This window comes from Cygnus olor, chromosome 2, assembly GCF_009769625.2.
Source record: "Cygnus olor isolate bCygOlo1 chromosome 2, bCygOlo1.pri.v2, whole genome shotgun sequence".
Taxonomy (NCBI): Eukaryota; Metazoa; Chordata; class Aves; order Anseriformes; family Anatidae; genus Cygnus; species Cygnus olor.
In genome coordinates, this window is record NC_049170.1 from 146832120 (window position 1) to 146854083 (window position 21964).

General features: G+C 46.3%; 1 protein-coding gene across 7 annotated transcripts in view; it reads right to left on the minus strand.

Annotated features, from left to right (window-relative positions):
- Window positions 1-20358, minus strand: part of SAMD12 (sterile alpha motif domain containing 12) — a 163920-nt gene extending 143562 nt beyond the window's left edge. Inside the window, exons 1-3 of one of the 7 annotated variants that reach the window (XM_040546940.1) lie at window positions 12947-14110; window positions 3036-3214; window positions 2237-2784 (exon numbers count right to left, since the gene is read on the minus strand). In XM_040546940.1, the coding sequence (XP_040402874.1) occupies window positions 2776-2784; window positions 3036-3214; window positions 12947-13307 (549 nt within the window). In that variant the 5' untranslated portion in view covers window positions 13308-14110 and the 3' untranslated portion in view covers window positions 2237-2775. Of the gene's footprint in view, window positions 1-2236; window positions 2785-3035; window positions 3215-5532; window positions 5555-12946; window positions 14111-20180 lie in introns of those variants that run through there. The other 6 variants (XR_005816719.1, XM_040546938.1, XM_040546936.1 and 3 more) reach the window with 6 other exon arrangements.
- Window positions 20359-21964: the final 1606 nt, after the last annotated feature.

A 21964-nucleotide genomic window follows, 5' to 3' on the forward strand; every position in this document is an offset into this window, starting at 1 on the left:
AGTTATTTTAACACTTCAATAATTTCCTTAATTTGTATTATCTCCTGTACATTATCAGAGTCTCAATGAATTAAGCATGTCAGTTTAAATATGAGTAATCGTGGCCTTTTTCAGACTTTCTCATATTTTTTATACATAACAAGCTGGTTCCTTAGCAGAGTCTGAGATGATGACTCCATTTTCTTTAAAATCACACCTCTGTCCATGAAAATTAGATCCCACACTCATCAGGAACATTCTAAATGAGAGCTCCTTCAATGAAACTACACTTTCTACTGTCTACATCCCGGATATAGAAACAAGTACTTGTATTCCCCTATTTGCAACTCAGTAGCTGCAGAAGAAGAACTTTAAATCTATCTGTAGCCCATGAATTATTACTGTTCTGCAAAACCATAGCTGAAGACAGAAAAAGAAGGACACGCTCTATTAGAAAGGAGACTGTTTGTTTCTTTGGACAGCAAAACATTAGAGCTGCCAGGGGTTTAAAGTGCTGGAATTGGTCCCAATGAAGACAAATTAGAAAGCTGAAAGCAGAGAAGACAGTCTATAAAGGCAGCCTAAATTGCATTCGATACATTGCGATGCTTTGTGCAATGTATGTCTCACCACTATGGATATGGAGCATGTGTAAATATTATCTGTATGTACAGGATTGCAAAGAAACCTTTTTAAAAATAACTGAGCAATGAGGAAATATAGAACAAATGGATCTGCCCAAATGTTTTATTTACAATACTTGCCTCTATTCCTTCTCATCTTTCCACTGTACGGATATGATTGCATGTATCAAGTTTCATAATGACAGCTTGCTTCAACTCCTAAAGCCACACAAGTGACAATCCCAACTCTATATTCACATTTTAGAGGATAAAGCAACATGGTTTTGACATTTACGGAGAACAAGCCTGAAAAGGCAGGCCACCGCAGGCTATAACATGAATCCAGATGAGAAACGTCACAAAGTTAATACCACACACACCACAAAAAAAAAGTTACAAACAAGGCACTCTCAAAAAGTAGACGACTTCGTTAGCTTGATATTATTATGCCAAACTTATTCCATCAAGCAAAATGCTTAGTTTGGGGTGGGGTTATTTTGCTGGTCTTGTGTTAAATCTGAAGCATGCCCAAGTCACGCTAAATAAAGCTACTGTAATCAGACTGAGGAAACCAATGGCTGATTTCACTACCTTCAGAGCAGTAAACTTCCTCTCTTTCCTGGCTATCCCCTTGCACAGACAGCCTTGGAAATGGCTTCCCATCCATCAATCCAACAGGTACAGCTCACATAGTAGAAATAGGCTCCATTATATTAAATCACCAATGTATCTCATTCCAGTTTTCCACTAGAATAAGTCTTCTGCAAGCAAAGACAAGCCTGATCTGCCTGTGTTCCATGTCAGCTACATGAGCCCATTCTCATCTGGAAGCCCCATTGCATCACTAAGCTCGTTCATGCCTAAGCTTGTAAGATCTCTTCCGAATTTAACGTACTTGAGTTTTCAATACAGGGCAGATCGGCATCTGGTGAGGTCAAAACAGGGCAGAGTCAGATTGTTTTTGTACGTGAAAGGCTGGGTAAACACATTATTAGCTAAGCTTTGTCTCAAAGCCCATCCAAAATTTGGTGGTCTTTACACCAAATGGATGATTCCAACTAAGCACAAGCCTGTTTGCCAAGGGCTCAAGAGAAATCAGCAAGGTGCTTGATCACCAGCCCCCAAACAGACTACAAGTAACAAGTGTTTCATAGAATATCCCAATATGAAACAGAATACTCTATGAAATTGAATATCCTGTTTCACAGAATATCCCAAGATGGAAAGGACCCACACGGATCAGAGCCCAAAGAGAGACAGACTTTAATCAATGCCAGCTTGAACTGGATCTAGTTAACAAAGCTGACAGCTGAATCAAGTTGACAAAAGACAGAATGAAAAGAGTGTAAGGTGTTCTCATTCATAACTAGGTATTTTAGACAAATATCCAAACGGAGAATTCATACCAAGCCTTTATTGTTAAGGCTACTGCTCAAAACATTTAATGCTATTTTATTCTAAAAGTGAAATACCTTGTAACTGTATGCATATTATTTGTAAGATTTACTGTATTGATGACAGTAGCAAATACTCTTATTTTTTCTTTCATTGAATGAATTGTTATTGTACCTAGCCTTTTTTGGTCTTTAAAAAAAAGAGATGACAACACTCATTTTATTTGCTCTACTAGCTCCCAAAGTGTCAGATTCAGTAACAGCGAAACTTTTCATCCCCTCAAAAAAATTGCTTTTAGGCAGGTCAATAAGACTGATAGGGCTTTTAAAGAATCTCTCCCAAACTACTAGTATTTTTTAAAAAATATTCTCTTATATTAGATACATTCTTAACTAGAACGACATACGACAAATTATTGTTCTATACCTGAAGGGTCTGGAGCACACATATTCACCTGCACTTCACAGTCATGTCTATTGCACACAAACAAGAAATAGCAGAACTCTCATCAGCTTATGAACGAGTGCAGACGCTTCATTTGTCTTTATGATTCACCTGTGAAGTGTGTTTGTTCACTGACATACAAGATACAGAAGAACTGACAGGGTATTTTACTCAAAATTAGTTAAAAGTTTATTGAATTCAGTTATCCATATAAAAATCCATACATTCAAACCTCTCTCTTCCTTTACCTGCTCCAGGAAAAACAAAATAAAATAAAAAAATAACTATCTATTGCCATTCTGGTTGCTACTCAAGTCATTCTGAAAACAGGTCTTCATACAGCCTGAAAAAGAGCAATTTCATTATTTATCATTATCTTCACATAGAGAGAAATAAAATAGTGCAGTATCCACGGTGTGCGTGCAAAAATTCCACAGCAATACCTCCCTTCCGTAACACCCACTTCCTTAGACTTATTTTTGCACCTTTGTACGTCTTTAACAGGATGAGTGCTTTTTAAGCAGTAGTCAAGATTTCAAAATGCCTGGATTCTTAAAGACTCACCAAAATAAGTAAGGATCCAGCTCTTCTTACCTTAGATATTTCTGGTTCCACTTGTTGCTTTTTGGGTGTCTCTTTTGACTCAGGCCCTTTTGGAGCACTGGTGTTCTTCGCAGAGGGCGATTCAACTCCTTCACCTTCAAGTTGCAGACTAATACCTTCTGTGGGGACAGGGTGATCAATACCATTCGGATTCAGATTGCAATGGATAGCTGGGGAAAAAAAGAAAAAGAAAAAACACTGCTGAGGAAAGAACCCAAATGTTGCAAACATTTATCAGAAAGTACTAAGGAACGCCATACAGTAACAGAGTTATGACAGATAATGGCAAAAGAATTGTCCGTAGCTTGACACGGATCCAGGATAAGATATTTGAGGAAGAAAACGAAGGGGAATGCAACACTGTATAAGGCTATTTTGTGCAGGTTTCTGTGTCAAACTACATTCTCCTGGCATCACTACAGAGTCCCCCAGCTTACAACTTTTACTAGCGTACGACAATCTATCCCATGTATTTATCCTTCAGTCATACCTTTTTTCTCCTTTCCAGGCAAGTTAGCTGAAGTTTTTCTATTGCATTTTCCATTACCTATAACATGTAAGGTTCTAAACAACGTGGGATAAGTAAGCTGTGCACAGCAAGTCGGTCTTTGCATAGAGTAATGCCTCACCCAGCTGCTTATCTCCCTTCAGCATTTTGTGCCGCTGCAAATCACCACCCACAGCATCCTAACAAGCAAGAGGGATGTACTCTCTAGGAGCATATAATGAGGTGTGGACTAATGATAGCAGAATAAGGAAAGCAGCCAGAGGGGAAAAAAAAAAAAAGGAAACAAATGCAAACCATCCCACAGAAACGCACATTTAGAACTATGGTGGTGGTTTATTGTTTTCTGCCTGAAATTTCACAGTTCCAGCGCTCAGAGAAGCAGCCTTAACAACCTTCTTGGCACACACAGAGATTTTAAAACGTATGGATCCTGAGGCGACTTCCCTTGGTGCAAGGATCAGGTTTTTGTATTCCTGCTCACGGGTAACTGTGCTACCTCTAGCGCAGCTCAGTTAATGGCCCGAGCTTCCTTGTGCTTGTGCTGTGGTGCAATTTTTGACAGCCCCAAATAGAAACCCAAAAAACAATGTGAAACCGAAATAAAAGCTGCCCTTTTACTCGTGCTTGGCTTAGATGCGAAGGGTGGGGAGCAGGGGAAGGAATGAGAACTGCCAGTTTTAGCAGCTACGTGAACGGCCCCAAAAGCCTCTCACGGAAAACAGGCCCCAGCAGGCTCAGAAAGCAAAGGGTCCTTCGGCTGCAGCACCTTTTGAATACCCATACACCTGAAATCCAACTGAAAACTTTGAGCCTAAATGACAGAAATTCCTTGGTGAAGAATTAAAGCAAACGCAGAAGACAAAAATTTTGCCTTTTCCCCTTGGGATTTCAAAAACACCCAAATACCTGTGAACAATGAGTGATTTGTACAAGGACTACAACAACTACATCTGCAAGTTAGGGATGGAAACTTATTCTATGTTCAAGTCAAGAGAACATTATGAAGGGTAATTCATTAACAACACTGAGCGATGGAAAGAAGTACAGAATTGCCACGTTTTATTACAAATTGCATTCTCTCCCCATTACCTACAGAAGAATGAAAAAATCCGTCACTGGCCCACGCAAAACCAGTAAAAGTCAAAATTGGAAGGGAACTAAATTTCACTCTTACTGTGAGCGGCCGTAAGGGTACCTAAAGGCATGTAAAGGAAAGGAGGTCTGCAGCAGTCTGCATGGCTGTTGCTCCTATCTGCCATCTTCTTGTCTCATTTTAGCAGGCCAGGCATCCGCAATTCCTTCCTAGAGAGCTGTTACAGAGCCCAGTTTCACCAAGCCAGCTCTAAAGAGTTCTTCCCCAAGCCTAGCTGCAGCTCTTTGATTTGAAAGTCTCTCTTCCTTCATTCAAACCAATTCTGGAGCTTGGCTGCGGGCAAAGCAAAACCCAAGTCTCCTCGTGCTGACGTTGCCTCTCACCGCTGAGGAGGGAAAACAGACGACTGTCTGCAAGGCACTCCTCTCCTCCTACTGCTTCTCCCAGCCACACCACTGTGTCAGCCCAAAACATAAATGCTTAAACCTTAATCTCAGTAGGAGCACTTCCTAACTTTTGAGTCCTTTATTTCTGGATATACACCATGCCTACCTCTTCCTGGATTTTGCTTTTATCATGACTACAAGACCACAGTGGAGCTAAACTTGAACACAGCTGCTTGATTTCTCCCTTAGAGAACCTCTTTCTGCAACAGAAAAAAATATCAAAACCCTTTTACTTCTGCAGCAAAGCTTACAGGCTTCACCTGCTCTGGCTGCGTGGCCATTATGTTCCCATACCACGAACCTGCCGAGCTGTTACGATGGAGTCTTTAACACTTTTAAGCTCCCAAGGGAGGTTTCGAAGACTGTTGTGTGGTTTATATTTACATTCCAGTGCGTGTGTAAGGACACCAAAAAAATCCCTGTCTCCTAGATCATACTCACCTGTCATGATCTCTCTCTTCTAGATCATATTTGCCTACCTGAAAGAAAAAAAAGTAATTACTAATGACTACTTTACCCTCCAGACAACAGAAAAAAATAGATGTGATGCACCAAGACAGGCTTCCACATCCCAATACATATGAAAGTATACATATGGAAACTGTTCTGTTAGCAGCCAGATTTAAGACTGCAATTCCCCTCCTTCACACACACAAAAAAAGGAGATACCCTAACCACCCTGTAAAAGCACTCCCTTCCAGCACACCCTGCTCAAGCAGAGGCTGGAAACTAGCAGTGAAAGCCGCCTGGTAAGGAATGGGGGCCATAAAATACCTCTCAGACTGTCTTTCCTGCAAGTATCTCGCCTAGCCCAACAGGAGGACTCCTGAGCACACCTTCCAAACACTAACACACCACAGCAGCATCCAGAAACGTGCAGCTTGTGGCTGCCAGCCTCCTCTCAGTGCTCACCAGAGAGAAATCACAAAGCCCGGTGGGACTCGAGCTGGCTGGAAGAAGGCTGCCAGCAGCAAGCTTCCTGTGGATTGCAACCCCTCCCTTCCCAGTGGCCCCGAACAATACAGATTCGGGAGGAGGATGGGATGCACAACAAAAGCCGACAAGGAAAGCCTTCTAGGCTACAGCACCAATCTGCTGTGCAGCACAGGGAGCAAGCGACCCAGCTTTCTGGTAAGGTGGTAGCATAATCATCACCTGAATGGCTTAAGAAAAAGATGAATCACGTGGCAAGGCGCTGCTCGACTCTTAGCCCATCATTCTTTCAAGAGTAAAGAATGGTAGCGCTGCTTCAGCAATGCTTTATTTAGGGCTCCTTTAGGATACAGAAGGAAAAATAAATTGGAGAGGCTGCTGGCAACAACATACGCTCCCATTACCTCTTCATTGAAAAGATGTGACTGTTCAAGAGAAACAGGGACTGCCTCAGAAAAGACTTCTCTGAAGTTGCCAGTGTTAGGGTGGGAGAAAGAAACAACTTTTTAATTTATTTTCTAGGAGGAGAGGGAGAAGGAAAGAGTTCATCTCTCCTCCTTCCCCCCCAATCATGGTCTTGGCTTACCACTAAGCTTGGGACTGTCAGCATTCCTTCAGGAAGGCAAACCCAGAGCAAGAGCCTCAGCACGGGGAGAAGGCAGACTGGAGGAAAATATGCAGAAGTGAGAATAAGTATCACCTCGGTCAATCGGCAAAGCTAATATCTCTGTCAGGTGGCCAGCTCTATTGCCTTTCTCCAGTGCTGCCTCCAGCTCTCAGCTACACAGAGACAAAGAAGGAAAAAGCATTCTCCTGCGTTCTCTGTTACTTTCGGTTAGCAGACAGAAATCCCTTATTTTCATTTCTAGAGCAGGCAGAGCTCTCGCTTTTTTAAAAAGTGTCATTACAAACCATAAGTGCTCCCTTTCAAGATTTGATAAAAGGTGAAGGTCTGCTCAGTAACAGCATACCCTCTTCTCAAATCAGCACCTTGCATAATTTCAGCCAGATAAGACCAGCTCAAAACTTCAGGACTGACTATGCAAAGCTCAAGGGGCCAAGGGGCTGACAGCTTCCAGGATCGAAGTTCTCTAGAACTGATCTAAGCAGCTCTTCCAAGAGATCTCAAATCACCGACTTTATCACAGCCCAACTTCTCTGATCCTCCCAGCTGACTCTGAATTGCAAAGCTCATCTCTTCCAGGACTTCCAGGATGTCTGACAAAGGTTCTTCTCTCTAACTACAGACACAGGAGCTTCTTGCTAAAATACTCGTCCAGGCTCCTACCTCTCTCTACCCTGCCCTTGGCTACCACTACCTTCCCCCACCCTCTGCCATTTCCCCATGCCACTGTTTTGACAACAGTCCCAGCACTTCTCCGTTCTGCCAGATCGACTCCATCTCAGCACTCGTAGACTTTAAAAGCTCATCAGGCCTCCAAACCCCGCTTCATACCAGTTGACAGTACGAGCCTAATGACACACATATCAGTAGCATCGTTAGATTTTGAAGCAGAACCTCTCCTAATCTTATTCCATACATCATCCCTATATCGCAGTAACAAGTCTCCATCCCGTTCCAGACTGCTGAAATTCTCCTTTCCCCTCATGCCTACCAGCTGGACGGCGTGCTGAAAACCCCACCTAACAGCTGATTAATGCCGTGTCTGTCTTCGTGCTTCCCAACAATTGTTATTTTGCTTGGATTGAAAGCTTTCTGCGGTGGGAACGTTCTCCTTTTGGGGAGGGAGGCTGGGTGCTCTGTACAGCACCGACCACGGAGCAACAAGCGCGTGACAAATGGTGCTGGCAGACACGATGACAGAGATCCACAGATTACATTTAGAAAACCAACCATTATTTAAAAACAAAGGTACTCGAGTGCTCTTGTACTCCTACCTCAATGGCAGAGCTGAATCTACAGGAAAATATCCCCTTCTCCGGAACTTTAAAGGAAAGGCTGCTTAGATCTGCCAAGTTAGGAGAGTCAGAAACCGTGAGAAAATAGTAAAATGAGCACCCAAAATGGAAAAATGACCACATCTGCCCTAAAAGACTAGGGAAGGAAAAAAAAACTAATGCAACGCAGGGTATTTTTCCCATACGCTAGAATGCAAACCCAGCTCCTTTCTGAGCAGACAGAGCAGGAGAATTTGTTACCCTCCAGAAGCTGATGGGGAGCAGAGCCCTGCAGCCACGCAGCTCCCCTCCGGCACGTGTACACAGCTCCGAAGGAGCTCGCAGGGCAATGCGAAGGCTCTGCTCCCCTAGCTGCCTTCCTCCCATCCATGTCTGCCTCACGGACAGCAAACGGCCAGGAAACAGCTTGTCTGAGCACGCCTGATGGCGCACAGCAGTCACCAAGAGCCACAGCAAGCTACTGGCATCTGGGAGGAGGCCCGGCATTTGACTAGAGGATACTCTGAAAATCTTGAGACGAGCCTGAAGGCACTCTTCAGAAGTCAGCCTTGATACATCCAAAGTTTTGCGTGGCCAGATGGGGAGTCAGTCTCTCCATCTGGGGGCTCAAGGCATAGCAGATCAAACCCAGGATCAATCGCTACCTCTGTGCGCTCCACTGCCTACCGCGTCAAACGTTTCTGAGCTACTTGTTTCAGTGGGAACACTGCTGGCTGCTCAAAATTTTAAGGAGATCAATTAAGACTGCATTAAAGCATACTTGGCAAGCGCTTGAGTTGCATGCAATAACAATTGCTCTATTCTGAAAAGCAATCGAGTAAAAATAGCATCTTCTTACTCATCTGCCCTGTTCTGCGTGCATCACAGTCATGTGCTAGCTTTTGCTCTTTGGAGACAAAAAGCGCGTACAGGAGACACCCATCCAACCTCTAAACTGTTAGAAAACTTTCAAATGTAAAATACTTGCTAACATGCAAGCTCCCTTTCATGTATTCATGCCACAGACTTAGCTCTGAAATGCTAGGAGCTGTGTCCATACAGTCCACCTTTCCATCTTGGCTTGGTTCTTCATCAAAGGCCGATCAAATCCCCAGCCATACAAAATTCTGCAGACAGCTCTTTCAGCCAGGCTCCTGCACACTTCCAGGTGCTGCATTTCAATACTGAGTGGTCAAACAGCTTCCACTGGGCTTTTTGGTTGGTATCATTCACAATCCACTTCGATTGCATTGATCAGAATCAGGGAGACATTGACGTAGAGAACAGATCTTGTTCCAGACAGATGGCTGCTCGCATTGACCAAACAAGCAAGAAGGAGCTGCATCACAAAGCCCTTCCCAAACTTCCAGAAGCTTGTAGTGCATTAGTAATTCTGAACATCCCTAGAAAACATGGGATTATTCCCAAGATTGTCAAACCTGAGTTTTTTAAAAGAAAAAAAAATTACTAAAACCACTAATACCACTAATGACCTTAATTAGTGCCGTAAAATATAGGAATATTTTGACTATTTTATCCAGCAGGAAGTTTTCCCACAGTAATCTGTTTCTGTAACTCCTGGTCGGTCCATCCACCTCATCAGTCTGTTCCTAGTTTGAGAAACCGTCTGGCTTTTGCCTGCAGGAATTACCTCTCCATGCAGTGCAACCTCCAGCTAACGTAAACCCACACAGTCCCACCAATTCTTCACTTTGGGCCAGCTGAAGCGGTCGTCAAAGCCTCACATGAATCCATCCTACTGCTTATGTTGCCATCCAGGTTGCCGGCAACCTTCAAGATCTCGCCTAGATCTGTTTCTGCAACCTGCCTGTCTAATGGGCTCAGCAGCATTCACACAGGCCAAGAAGCCCCAAGCCCATCAGGATCTCTTCTGCTCAGTACAGACAACGGGGACTTCCCAGAAACCTCCTTGAAGGGTGAAGCCCTATAGTACTTTGCTGAAGTAATACCGCTGCCAAGTTACCTGTTTCTGCTGGTCAGCATCAGAAACGAGCGTTAAACAAATACAAACAGGCTGTGCCAAAACCCAGGGCTGAGCTGCGGGGAGTTTTGCAAAGCAGTCCTACCGACGAGCTGCACCAGGCAGTTTGGGTTCAGAGCTCAGGCAGGGACAGCAAGACAAAGCCTACAGTACCCACGCTCCTGATGCAGCTAGCTCTGAACCTCTCTAGCTGGGCAACTGAGTGGTTACACCACGGTGCCAAGGAAATTAATACTACAAGCCATTCACTCTCTCCAAAAAACAAAGAAAGAATGCCCAAAATGAAAGCCGAACGCAAAAAGGGCTGCCTACACTCCACATACCTCTCTTACACCTCAGTTGTAAGAGGCAGCTGATAGCAACGAGTCGTGTATAGCATCAGAAATGTATCACACAACCAGAACAAGTATCTTCAGAGTTTCAGTCTTAATCAAACTGAGCAAATAATTCTGTAATTTGGTTGAAGCCCATGCAAATCTTAGGTGTATAAAGAGGAGAAATACTCCCTACTTGTCCACTGAACAGAAACGCCAAGTCCAAAATGAGAAATCTTCTTTTTGTATATGTCAAGTTTGCCTTTAAAAACCCTTGTCCCACCAGGATTTGTATTCACTTACGTCTACTCGGTTAAATTTACTCTTGCATTTTTGACAATTCTCCTACTGGAAACTACCCATTTATTTTATGTAAGGCAATACCCACTTTCCATCTCTTATTTCACAGACTGTAGTAATGCTGTAAACCAAAAGGTTTCTGTTCCACCTGCTCTTCAGGACACAGCCTGCACTGGCTATCGCTGGGCTAGACAGGCCCTGGAGCCTCGGCAATGCAAGATCTGCCTTCTGTAACAGCAACAGGATCGCGTGATGAAAAGCAGAGACAAGGGCTGGGTAGCCAAATTATTTCTGAAGCATTTTTTCGTTCTATTTTAATAAATGTACAATTGGTGCAAGCAGCTCTTGAATTCACATTGGCAACAGAGAGGATCATTGAAAAATGGGCCAGTTCAGTGAGTAAGGCAAGTCTACCACAAATCCTGTGCAGGTATACAGGAAGAAGATGGTGACAAAGGGAACTAGCGAGCTATGCAATTAGCTCACAGTAAAATGGATCTCAGTGGGGACAAAAAGTAATAAAGGTCAATAAGTAACATGCATCACATATATACAAGAACACACTACCAACTCTTTTGTGCTGTAATCTGTTGTTTGAAGAATGTTTTGCAAAGTGATTTTATCCTTTGTTAATAAGAAGGCTTATGTCAGTACTGCAAAGTAACTCCTGAAAATTGAGTAATTCCTCTGGATTTCAGACAGGTTTGTGAGATGCACAGCCGTGCAGTCGAAGAGGATGTTACAGGAGGTAAGAGGCCTGAGTATGAAAAACACAAATCAGGAGGTAGACAGAGCGGAAGAGAGCTGAATTAATGCTCTCACCGGAGGAAAAGAATCCACCACACATTGCAGTCAATACCAAACAACCTGTGCAAACTCCCGACTAGCTACCACTGGTTGCTGCCCACTGAGGATTTCAGAGTGAACACAGAGAATTAGATAGAAAAGGGCCTGGAGCACAAGTCCTGTGAGGAGCGGCTGAGGGCACTGGGGTTATTTAGTCTGGAGAGGAGGCGGCTCAGGGGAGACCTCATTGCTCTCTGCAACTGCCTGAAAGGAAGGTGTGGGGAGCTGGGGGTCGGCCTCTTCTCACAGGGAACTGGTGATAGGACTAGAGGGAATGGCCTCAAGTTGTGCCAGGGGAGGGTCAGGTTGGAAATGAGGAGACATTTATTCTCAGAAAGAGCAGTCAGGCATTGGGACGGGTTGCCCAGGGAGGTGGTGGAGTCACCGTCCCTGGGGGTGTTCAAGGGAAGGTTGGACGTGGTGCTTAGGGACAGGGTTTAGTGGGTGGCATTGGTGGTAGGGGGGTGGTTGGACCAGAGGATCTTGGAGGTCTCTTCCAACCTTAATGATGCTATGATTCAACTGGGTGAGAAACAAGTCTTCATTGGTTCCACTACTCCTGGAGCAAACTTGTCTTGTGGTCATCAGATGAGCTCCTAAATATTTTTGCTGTAGAGATTAGCCAGTCATGGTCAACCACGGCCTGTATTTCTAAGAAAGCTTCCAATCCTAACCGCACTACTACTCAATTCTACAGCCAACCAGTGGTACAGCCCAGCGAGCCCATCGGCACGTACCAAGCCCAGCCCAGATGCACACAGGCATTACAGCATCGGCGGTGCGCTGTCCCACACGCACCACAGATCTCTTGCCTTTGCCCTACTGCACCGAATGAAAGCTGGTGTCTGCTGAGCACGTGCAACAGAAACGGCTGCAATTCAGCTGTGAACCCAGGCTTTATTCCCTGTCCCACGTACGATGCACAAAGTCATCAAAATGCAAAGGAAGAAACAGTTACCCATTCCCACTAGCGTAACTAGTCGCAATCTGGCAGCTGACTTCTGTTTCCAGTCCTGGCTTTCTCTCAACCGCCTGTTAAGTTACCTCTTGTCGGTCCTCAAGACTATCCCTTCCCTTGCGCATTTAACGAAGGAGCCTGGAAATGCCTTCGTGCCTTCCCCCGGCAAAATTCTTTTCCTCCTACAGCTTACTCATACCACTGCGTCCCACTCCCTCCAGTACCACAGCTGACTCTTGTAGTGACAAACCATTAGCTGAGAGCACGCAATTATTTTGCTGGAGGAAAATCCAGGAGAAAGCTTCTATTTACCCACATTAAAAGTCCTTTTATTTCTGAAACAGCATTATTAAAGTCTGTTTCTTGCTTTTACTAGGATATTTGCAGAGAAGCAAATCAGCTCAGCTAAAATGCCCTCTACCAAAAGAAAACCAAGCAAGGTAGACAGAGGTGGATAGGACTGCACTGAAGACAGGCTACAATCCACCCCAAATTTCATCCTCAAGCCCTTTTCCTACTCAGCCACATATTCCCTGCAAACATTTTAGATCCCATAGGTGAGCGCAGAGCTCACTTCAGCCCACATTCAGTCCTGCTGCCCACCTGCTTGCCTCACCCAGGAGCAGCACACGTTACAGCGCTCTCCTGCTGTCCAGCGTGATGAACCTGCTCTTTTAAGCCAGGTTGAGCTCACGGACGGGTAACATGCAGCTACCGAGAGCACCTCCTTCACCATCCTCTCTGTTGTCCTTCTGCCACAGGACACTTCTGGAGAGAGAACAAGGACCCTGAGCAAAGGGGAGGGACTGTACAGCCTCGATCCAAATCGGGCTTTTGTGGTGGGTGGGGTTGTTCCAAATGCACACAAGTCAGATTTTCTCATAGAAGTCATCAGGATGGGTCTGACAAAGTCCAGCCCCATATGCCACCACTTAAGGGAACAGTGCGAGAACAGCACGTACATGAATTAAACTTGCCTTCGCATGTTAGGAATGACCCAAGGTTGAACTTAGAAATCATGTAATTTGAAAAACTATTATTTTTTTTAAGCACAAAAGCCTATACCTTCATTGTTCTGCCTTGTGAACCAGTTCCTTTTTCACCTTCTCCAAACCGCTCAATGTCTAAGGATTCTCTTCATGGTCATCTCTTTTCCAGGTTAAAGAACCAGAACCTTCCCTCAGAAAACAGACCGTATCGCTAACCAGCTGATCGCCCTTTTCTGTAGTCCTTCCAGCCCTGTGTCTTTTTTGGGGTGTGGCAAGAAAAATCGAATGGAGCATTGAGAATAGAAGAGCAATATCCAAAGAAATAGTAAAAAATGTTCCTTGCTTCTTTTTTTTGAGCTCTTCCTCATAGTTCCTAAATTCTATTTGCTATTTTGACCATGACCAACCAGACGGTTCCAGAAGACTTCAAAATTACTCCATTTTCTGGCCCTTTTCTCCACCTTTGCCTTTGGCACCTTCCAGAACTACTCCCTCTACATTCTCTGCATGCTTTGAGCACATAATTTAGCGATGAGTAGTTCAACTCTCAATCTTCAAGGCTAAACACCTGTATCCAGTCAAAGGCAACGGCTTTCACGAGAAATAACTCACCATAGGATTGCTCAGCCCAACCTTTGAGTACCTCTTGTTCACAGAAACAGGAGTCCTTGCCTCAAAGATCATATCCTCTGAGCAAAAAGAGAGAGACCAGAGAGATGGGACAGGGCACAAGCTCGGAGGCTAAAGCTGTCTCAGCCATGACAGCAGAGAAAGTTAGCACCAGAACCAAACACAGCACCCCTAACCCCAAAACTCAATTGGGCACTGAGCAGTAGCCCTCCAACAGCTCTACTAGCTAGCTGTAGCACTTTGAAAGTCCAGCTGGCAAAACAGCGACTCCCAGTGCTACCCAGACACCTACATCTGCACTCACTGGCTAGCCTTGAGAAGATATTTTGGACAGAATCCTCCCCAGGGCTATCAGCCGAAAACCCTGCACCAATCTGCAACTCTGACACTTACCACCTGGCTGCAGCGCCTCACCCACAGTGCTTCCCACTGCTGCTCTCCTGTCGTAACCTTGCGACAAAGCAGTCCTGCAAAGTCCAAAAGACTGGCTCCAAACAGCCTGCCCTGCCCTCATAAACTGAGCTGTGGGAGGAACAAAGCTACACAGTCTCCTTTACGTTACCTACCTTGCTTGGACATCTGGGGAAAAAAAAAAAAAGAAAAATTCTGTTTCATAACTTCCATTTAAGCAAGAATTTTGGGATCCTACGGTGTCACTACAGGCTTTGCCAGGGCTTTCCAGCAGCATGTTAGGAAATGCAAATAACATCTATCTTCTGTCATTCGCACTCTCGCTTTCTCTTCTTGGTAGAGAAAGTACATGAACTTTCAAAGCACCATTCTTTCCTTTGCCCATACATCACCGCCACCACCAGACAAGTTTGATCCTTGGGATGGGATTCCATTGCATCAGAACAGCCAATTTATATCAGTCAATGTCCTCCTGGAGCTTTGGAGTCTTCCAGGTGTTTTAAAGGGTAAGAACAAACAGTCATGGAATTGGTTGACCTGAAAACACTTCTGAGTTTTCAGGTACACTCTTGTGCTACAACAAAATCTCCTCCAAGGAAAATGCAGTGATATGCCAAGCCTAAACTGTCTGATTCCTGCCTAATGCGAGTTCATTTCTAAAAGCAGGTGGAGGAAAATGACCACACAACCTGAAATCATATCCCCTTGCCATTCAGTCTAAACTCACCCAAGGAAACTTCAGCGTAGTGCCGTTCTTTATTGAACCAGCTTAATTTTGGGGTGTCTGATTGCCACAATGCACCTCCTGAACTTCAGCTTGCAGCTTCCCTCTACGATGCCTGAGAAGAGCAGCGTACCTGTTGAAAATGAGAGCCTGCAGTCCAAAACAGACTTCTGGCTTTAGATAGTTACAGTATTCCCCTGGAGAGGGATCGTTAACTATCTATCTTTTGAAAGATGCAAGGAACTGCAACAGAGCTGACTTTTCAAAGGTAGATCCTTCCTCTCTGAGTTGCTAAGGAGTGGTTCAGCACCGAGGAGCACGCTGCCACCAAGCTGTGTGCATACTGAGGTGGGGGCACGAAGGGAAGCCTTATCCTCCAAAGTCAGGCTGCTGCTGAGCAAGAAAGAGGAGCACAGATGTTACTGCCCAACAGGAAGACTGCCACGTGAAAGGGGGTGGAAGAAGAGCTATGTTCCAGCCTGGAATCCCATAACTGCTGAGGCATTTTTACAATAAATGGTCACCAAGTAACATACAGAAGCAGCACGAAGATCAAAGGCTGCAGTTCAGGTCTTCCTCTTGCCTTGCCACCACTGGTCCTATCAATCTCCTCTGCTATAATCTGATGGGACCCTTTGAGCTGGAGAGGCAGACACACACATCGGCTCTGGCAGCTCCTTCCAAGCCACGTGCCTGAGCCCCTCAAGCTAAGGAGTGGTTGGAAACTATTAAAGAAAACAAGAGCACTGAGGGAAGCACAGACTATTTTTGAATGGCAGGGTTTGTGACTTCTTTGCTAGGCAAGGAATTAAGTGTGCTGAAAAAACATGCATTAGATCAGATTCCATTAAATCCTAGGTGTGTAGACATCTAGTCTGAGCCTGGAGTGGGTTTAGGTGCAAGGAAATGCTAAATAACTGAGAACTTGTTAAGACAGTTGTACTTCTGAGCGCACTGTGGAACAGCGCGATGGGTACCTACACTAAAACTCACTAAAAGCTCTCTTTCTGATGGTCCTGAACTTGCTTTAACATTCTTGGCAGAGGTGGCACTACAAGTTACGAGCTCACCGTATCTCAAGGCTCTGAGGAAACACGTGGCAGCACTCAATATCCGCCAGAGCTGGCTGAGCACTGCAAGCTTTCCACCCAGGTGTATCACACTGCTGAAATTCAGGACTGCTTTGACAGAGATCAGTTACAGGCTACAAAAAACTTCAAGTCTTGCAGCAGTTAGCCTTGGCTCCAGACCCCATAACGCTCCCAACTCCTCCGAGCCTCCAGTCTCCTTCAGGACTGCCAAGGGGCAAGGCCAGAGCCTTTCTGTCATTTTATGTCAGCAAGTCTCTGCTTCTTAGTGAAAAATGTTCTCCAGCAGGCAGATCCACCACTGCAGAAGAGCCATAGGACAGGAAAGAATTTATTTTTCCATCAGCTTTCAGGAGACTAGCAATGAACATACGCATATACTTTCCAAAGCACACGCATGGAAGAGAAGGCATTAGACCAAGGTTCACTAAACACTTGCTAGGAAATAATTCCATGACATAATTAGCACTTTTTTTTTTTTTTTTTTTTTGCTCAGAAATCTGCAAGATACTGCAGGTCAGAGCTGCAGGGGAGCTGACAGAACTGTGTGGGATTACCTGCACACATACATTATCTGCTGGCTGTTATCAGTCTCTTGCTTCCCTGTGCAAGAAGCATTGTGGGGGGAAGTCACCATTCTCTCTTCCCCTTTTCCTCTGCTGCACAAGAGCAAAAAAAATAACATATTTTTGAGAACACTGTTGCAGGGATCAAAAGCCTTTTTCGACTGGCTCTGACCTAGTTCTTTCATTCTTACTAGAGGGAGGAGGAAAACACTTAAAGGAACATTGTCAAAACTGCTAGGTCTAAAATTAGACTTACCTTGGCAGTGCTCCCATCTAGATGGGCTCGTGTTAAGGAGAGCAAACTCTCTCTCCCCACACAGACACCGATATGTTCATCCATCCCAAGCACCGATACTACGAGCCTGAAGGACCACCCAGTCCACGAGATCTCTTTCGGGACAAGTAGAGTGAACCAAGATCCAACTCTATTCTGGCTGAGTCCCTCTGAACCCCTGCTCAGGTATGTGTTATGCAACTGCCAAAGAACTCTGGTATCCTCCAAATTCCTATTTCATATTTGCAAATCCATCTCTGTCAGCTATTCCGGTAAAAAAATTGGGATGTTTTCTTTAAGTAAACTGCTGGACATTTGTTACCATAACTAAACTCCAGCAATCCATCCTAAGACAGCATTAGAAATAATCAAGGCCAGGGAAGATTTCAACAGGTTGTTAAAATAAAGTCAGATTTTTTTTTTCCCCCAAAGATTCTCCGCAAACTATATGTTACAAAACGCTTTCATTTCGGCCACATGGAGCATTTCTGAAATAAAAGAGGGTTAAAAAAATTAAAAAAAAAAGTCTCTGGGTTCGTGGCTGAGGCTGCCGACCAGGCGTTTTCCCCAGAACAATAGCAGTGGCAGAGCTGGTCAGGCAGCGGATGTTGGCTCCCGCCAGGAACTCCCATGCTCCAGGACCTGTGGTTCCCTCGTGCCCCCAGGGACCCCCCCACTCCCTGCCACTTGTGTCCTAGAGCCAGCCGCTTGTGAGCCCGCATGAGAAGCTAGCAGGCCCGGCAGTCCAGAAGCCTCGTGACACTAAAAAAAAAATTAAAAAAAAAAGCTCTGAAGGCCCAGGAAGTCCACGCTAGCCAAGCTCCCAGCTGAGCCTGAGAGGCCAGACAAATTCCACTTAAGCCAGGTTTTCAGGGCTTTCCTTATTACCAAGCTTCCAGAGCTGACGTACAGAAGGTTACGCTCTCAAGATCCCAAGCAGCAAAGCAGGAAAACATTTTTTTTCCAAAAAAAACAAACAAATCAACTACAAAAAAAAAAAAAAGCAGTTTGTGCTTCCTAAGTCCAAGACATTGAGTTCAGCAAATTGGCATTTTTTCTCCAAAACTCTTTGAATTTGGAAAATTCCACAGCAGCTTCACTTTTGACTAGAGTACAATCCACATGCTGTGGTGACAGGAGCCATGAGGGACACAGGGTAAGCTCAGCTTCCCTAACAAAAGGGCCATGTGTTACCTGCCAAGAGGCACAGGTCATGAAAAGCACACGGCCCACACCCAGGGCTCCAATATTGTGGAACATGCATTAAGATAAAAGCACGCTTTTAAGCGCATTCGCACAAAGAAGCCCAGTCCCAAAAGAAAATTAAGGGTAAGAAAAGGGCTTAAACGTGCACGCACTGCATTGACAGAAAGTAGTCACAGCCACAAGGCTCCTTGTGCTGGAGAAGTAAAGAGTCACCTCGCTGTGCTAGGGAGGGGGACGGAATTGTGCAGCAGCACAAAGGCAAGAGAAGTCGAGGGAGGAAGAAAACAAAGCGAGGGGAAAGTGGGACATACAGACAAGAAGGCCTGTTTTGAGAGCCCACAGCAGGGGTGCATCCTGGGGAGAGGAAATGGGAAGAAGGGGTTAAAGAGGAAACAAATCCCAAATCAGCTCGAGAGAAAGGAGAGGCACTGCTTCCCAAAGGTTTAGCAGAGCTTGCCTTCATTAATATTTACAAAGCTTTTAGGGATTCTCAGATGGAAGGCACTGCAGATATGACAGGAATTATTACAGACCTGAAAAAATCTAGCAAACAGACTGAGAAGGACTTCAAGTGAATAAAGGAGGATGACACACAGAAAGAGGGGTTGCTGCTGGCGTATGAACCATCTGGTGCATGGCAGTCCATTTCATTTACTTACCCACGACCAGGCACGCATGCGCAGTTCACATTGCTAAGTTTTTGCCACAGAAGGAATGCTTTTATCCAGGACCACTACCTTCCTTCCACTGTTACAGTCTCCAAAACCGCTATTCAACAAAGCAGCCTGGGCATAAAGCATCTGTTTGACTTAAGGAAAGGCTGAAAGCTCAGGACAGACACCTTTTGACACATAGTGGTTTTATTTACCTTAATGTAAGTTTACCTGGGAAGTTGGTTCGCAGGGATGCTAAGGTGTCCACTGGCCAAATTTTGGCTTGGCACTAATTTGTGCTGCTCACTCGGGTACTTAAAAGAGCTTCAGCATGATCCTCATGGACACAGGTGGCCTCAGACGGACCCACAGATCTCAGCATACCTGAGAAACAAGAGCTGAACGAGGGCTGCCTGAAGCTGAGCATCCCCCAAAACAGCGACATACCCCAAGCTAGGCACAGGGGGAGGCCGTGGGGCTGGTTTTCATACCGTGGACTCCTACAGCTCTCCTGTGGGCACAGAGGAGAGCAAGATGGGCCCTGAAAGCAGGAATTCCCAACGCCTTGCTCTTAAGTGCTAGAAAACAACGAAGTTCAGAGGCAGACAGCAAGCAGGAAGATGCACCTTTCCCCACACACCGACCCACATCTCTCCCTTAACCCCCCAAAAAGCTCCACGGAGAGGGACCACGCACCCACCAGCGTGGCACCTACCAGAAGACCTCCATGAAGCAGCCACCTGCCCCAGGAGCCGGGCTGCTCACCGAGCTTTCTCCCCTTGAATTTGGGCACCTCCTGCTTGGGGAAGGAAGAGGGGGCAAGGGGGGAAGGCAGGGGGGCAAGGGGGGAAAAGGGGCACACATCCCCGGGCCAGGGGCTGTCTGGGGCTCACGACCTCGGCGGTGGGGGAGGCACCGAGGGTCGGCAGCGGGGGGCAGAAGCCCGGGGGGGAGCTCAGGGCCTTGGGGGGCATTTGGGAAGGAGGGAAGGAAATGGAGAGAGGGAGGGAAGGAGAGAGGGAGGGAGGGAGGCGCAGACCCGCCGCCCCCACCCGACGGGGCGGCACCTCGGGGCCGACCCCCAGGGCTCTGCATACCCCGGGCCGCCCGCAGCCCGCCCCCTCCCCCTCACCTGCCCCCCTCCTAGACCCCCGTTTCGGGGCCGGGCATGGCCGCGCAACCCCGGTGCCGCCCCCCAAACCCGCTCCGTCCCCGCCGCAGGTGAGAGCCCGGAGGGGAGGAGACACGGGAGGGCCCCCGGGGGCGGCGGGCGAAGGGACGCGGAGCCCTCCTTACCTTCCACCGCCATCCTCCCGGCCTCGCATAGTGCGCCGAGCCCGGTCCCGGTCCCGGTCCCGACCCCGGCCCCGGCCCCGGCCCCGGCCCCGGCCCCGGTCCCGGTCCCGGCGGCGCTGCCCCGGCCGCCCCCCCCCGCCCCGCCCGCGCACGGGCTCGGCTCATCTGCAGCCGCCGCGATCAACCTGCAGCGCGGCCGCTGACAGCCGGGCGGGGCCGCGCCTCCCCCGCGGCTTCATGGGAAATGTAGTCCCCGGCAGAGCCCCTGCCGCCGCCGTCTGGTGGCGAAATGGCCGCCCCCCTTGGCCCCTGGGGGGTTGTTGGCCCCAGAATGAGGAGGGGAGCACGGGGTGCTTGCGGTAGCTTGGTTTGGTGGGGGTGCTGCTGGAGGGTGCAGACCTTTAGGTGTCGACCTCCATCGCATTGCTATCCCTAACTGGCCAAAGGGGGTTTTCCATGGGAGAAAAGCACAAAAAGCATCAGGAGCGTGCCGTCGTCACCTCTGGGTACAGTCACGCCACAGCGTGAGGTCCTCAGTCTTCCTCTGTTCACCATCTTTATCCAGAATCACAGAATCATCTAGGTTGGAAGAGACCTCCAAGATCACCGAGTCCAACCTCTGACCTAACACTAACAAGTCCTCCACTAAACCATATCACTAAGCTCTACATCTAAACGTTGTTTAAAGACCTCCAGGGATGGTGACTCAACCACTTCCCTGGGCAGCCCATTCCAATGCCTAACAACCCTTTCAGTAAAGAAGTTCTTCCTAATATCCAACCTAAACCTCCCCTGGCGCAACTTTAGCCCATTCCCCCTCGTCCTGTCACCAGGCATGTGGGAGAACAGACCAACCCCCACCTCTCTACAGCCTCCTTTAAGGTATCTGTAGAGTGCATCCTGTCCCACTCTGACAGGTCAGCCAAAAAATCCAAAAATGGAAGGAGATTAGCAACATCCTAACCAAGTCTTTACTTTGACTCCTCGCAAGTCTTACACCAAACATTTCTCACCCTCATGACCTGCCCTGAGATGTTTGCTGTCTGAAAACCGATGCATTTATACCCTTTTTAAGTTTCATTTTGAGATATCAAAAAGGTTTTGAAAGATTTTTCTCTCTCAAAAGTACCTGTCTTCTTTGGTTTTAAATGTATCAGCAAATAGTAACCAACAGGGAAAGAGTCTTTGAGTTCCTTCACCCACCCAAGTTAAGTCATTAATGAAATTGAGAGGACAAGAGCAGAGGGACAGAGTATTCAAGGGCATGTACAGGTGGGGCATGAAAACATTTGCACATGTTCTTTTTATTTTTTAGCACTGGTTATTGCAACTAATGAGCATTATTCAGGACAGGTTGTTTTTGCAAAACAAACCTCCACGAGTTCAAATTAGAGTACAAGAATATAACGTGTGCAAATGAGTAAGGTGTTCATAAATGCCAGGAATTTTGACATTCCTGAAGTATCTGAAGTGATTAAAATAATACTGGGTCTTCATTATTTATTTTATGAAGAAACCAGAGCCTATACAGGACAGCCTAAAAGCTCCAGTCTGGCCTGAAGCCTTCTATTACCAACTTTGCCCTGAAGATCTCACTTGTTCTTTGCTCTCATATGCATTTGAACTATTAGCCTTTGTGTTGTATATGAATCAAGATACAAGCTCCCTCGAGCAGCAGCCTTGTCTTTCATGTATCTGCAAAGCAGTAGGCATACTCACAATGCATTATAAGTGATTATAATTGAGAGGATATGCAGAGACTACAGAAGACGACACAACCACAC